General features: G+C 47.7%; 1 protein-coding gene across 1 annotated transcript in view; it reads right to left on the bottom strand.

Annotated features, from left to right (window-relative positions):
- Window positions 1-825: 825 nt before the first annotated feature.
- The window catches only part of FOXC1 (forkhead box C1), a gene marked incomplete at its 5' end in the record, with an annotated part of 3,236 nt that continues 1,206 nt past the window's right edge, over window positions 826-2,855 (bottom strand). The window contains one exon of the mRNA XM_011955137.1: window positions 826-2,848. Coding sequence (XP_011810527.1) covers window positions 2,602-2,848 — 247 coding nt within the window. The remainder of the gene's footprint in view (window positions 2,849-2,855) is intronic.

Raw genomic sequence — 2,855 nt, forward strand, 5'->3', positions numbered from 1 at the left:
CCAGCCTGCGATGAACCCAGCTAAACTAACGGGGGTCTCACGGGGTCTCCTTTGAATCTGTTTTCTCCAACGACTAATTTCAGGAGGAGGCCGCGGAGACCGGGGCTAATCTGGGGAGAGAGGCAGCGGGGCGGGGTGGGGAGAGGAAGGAGCTCCAAACGCAAACAGAAGCCGGCCCCGGGCCGCCGCGGGTAATTACAGCTAATTAGCTGGAGAGCGTTCCCGTCGCGAGCGGCGTCCAGGAGGCCGGCGTCGGGGCGGGCGCGACTCGGAAGGGACTGGGCCTCCGAGAAACGCCCCAGCCGGAAAGCCAAGCGTGGGCCGCGCGGGTCTCCACCCGCCAGCCCTACCCCAGAGTCCAGCCAGACACGTCGAGAACGGTACCGTCTCCGGCGGCCGACCTGCTCGGCCTCGGGCTGGGCCAGCCGGCCCGTGGGGACGGGGCTGGGAGTCACCTGCTGCAGCTCCCCTTCCGGGCCTCGACACCCCACTCCGGCTGCGGGCCCTTTGTCCGCAAATCCCAGCTCCTCGCTCGCTCCCCAAAGTGGAGCAAATCCACCAAACTCCTGGAGACTGGCCATGGAGTCGTCACCGTCACCCCCTCCCCTTCTCCTGCCCCGAAAGAGGCTGTAACCCGAGGAAGCTGGAGGCAGCCCCGGGACCTAGCGCCGCGACAGCCCGGAGAGATTTAAACGGGGCCGTGAGGCCACCCCCAGCCGGCCTGCCCCGAAGAGACACCCGCGCCAGCGCCGCTGCGATCTTCCCGGCGATTAGGTTACGACCCTGGGGGAGGGGACCGAGCGAATCACAGGCCACGTAGAGCAGTTTTTGACTGAAATTAAAGTGTATTTATTTGCAGCAATCCTTTAACAATGATCAAATTTTGACAACAAGCAACAGCAATTACTGCTTAAGTGTTGCCTCTAGATAGGAGCGGCAGATAGCAGGAAACTGTATTATCTCCAAAACAAACTGCAAGCCCCCCCACGCCTGTAATCAAATCGCCATCTCCCCAAAGTCTGATTGGCAGGGCAGATCACCCTCAGATAAGGAATTTATTACATTTCCTGGGTTATTTACAAAAGGGGGAGGGCCAATCCGGATTGTCCCCTAGGTTTAACTGTAAATTAACAAGAAAAATTGGTTTAAAAAGAAACCGCCCTAGACCAAAGTGTTCTGCTCCTCTCGCCTTCCTTCTTGTTATTGCTTTAAATCTTTTTCAAAAATAATTGTTCTACAAACATATTTTCTAAAATAGTTTCCCAAAGATTAAATATCCCTTTCCAACCCGCAGTATATTTTTAAAAAAGCAATCCTTCTATGTAATACATGAAGGATTGTAAATGGGGGAGAATTATATACATACATTTAAAAACTATTTATTTTTCCTTTTATAAAGGACTGAAATTAACAGGAAAAAATCTATTCAGCAACTGGCTCACAGGGATGTATAATTTGCATTGCAATTTTATATGGAATACACAAGCCAAATATTTGTGCATATCTGGCCGCACAGTCCCATCTCTCGGCACACAGGTATCACCGTGGTAAGACTGCGGCTGATTCATGGGCCTAAAATTTCCGAATCCTGGTCTGTCATTAGTGAGAAAACGTATTTGTTTATATGCCAACTCCAATCTGTTTAGAAAAATGTCTTTTTACTAGCCTCGAAGCAAGCTGACTATATAGCACATTTTGCAGAAGATGCTGCAGGAGAGTAATTATAAACAAAAAGACTTTCAGTAAAACTTGACACCGACTAGTCAGAGGGTTTCTCCATTTTTCAGAGATTTAGGTGGAGAATAGGTAACTTCTAGTGTTTTATCTCTGAAATCTTTTCTCGTAATAATTAAAGCTCTATTAAAGTATCCAGACATATAGGTCTCATTCAAACTGAATGGTAATTTATTAATAAACAATGAATATGTTCAACAAAAAGAAAGAAAAGAGGATAGAATAAGATTAATACAGTTTCCCTTTTTATAATGAGAAAAAAAGCACAATTTAAAGTTTCAGGCAATTTAACGTCAGGTTTTGGAAACACTTTCTGGCGTTTGGTCCACGACATCCAACTACAAATTAAAAATAAATTACTATGTTGCAATTTACATTTTAAAACAAGTCCATGAATAAAAAGAAAGCGACTTTCATAAACGGGGACTTTCCCCTCCCTTCAACATAGGATAAAAGAATATCTTACAGGTGAGAGGCAAGGAAGACGGCAAGAGAGGGGAGACGGGAGGAAGGGAAAGCAGGTCTCTGAAAAGCAAGAAGAAACTTACGTGTTATCTGGAGTAACACTGTCCTTTAATAAACCATGATTTTGCTGTCTCTGTACAAAACAGTTTACAGGTTTGTTTATTTAGATAAGGCAAAGTGGAAGTGGCTCTGAATTAATCTGTTAAGAAAATAGAGTTTTCTTCGTGCTGGTGAGCTGAATTTTTGGAGGGATATTCTGTTCGCTGGTGTGGTGAATATTCTCAGGGTTGGGTTTGGTTTTGTTTCTTAATTGGACTTTTTTTTTAGTTTCGATTTTGCCTTGATGGGTTCCTTTGGCTTTTCCTGCTTTGGGGTTCGATTCAGTTCGCCTTTGAGAGGGTGTCAAAACTTGCTACAGTCATAGACGAAAGCTCCGGACGTGCGGTACAGAGACTGGCTGGAAGGGAAGGCCATTTGACAGCTACTATTCCCGTTCACTGGAGAGTTGTTCAAGCCGATCCTCTGCGACTCGAACATCTCCCGCACCGAGTGGAAGTTCTGCTGCTGGCCCGGGTAGCCTGCGGCCGCCGCCGCCGCCGCCGCGCTCGCCAAGTGGCCCAGGTCTCCGCCTGCCTGGTTCAGGTACCACGAGGTGA

The sequence above is a fragment of the Colobus angolensis genome, unplaced genomic scaffold (genome assembly GCF_000951035.1).
Source record: "Colobus angolensis palliatus isolate OR3802 unplaced genomic scaffold, Cang.pa_1.0 Scaffold396, whole genome shotgun sequence".
Taxonomy (NCBI): domain Eukaryota; kingdom Metazoa; phylum Chordata; class Mammalia; order Primates; family Cercopithecidae; genus Colobus; species Colobus angolensis.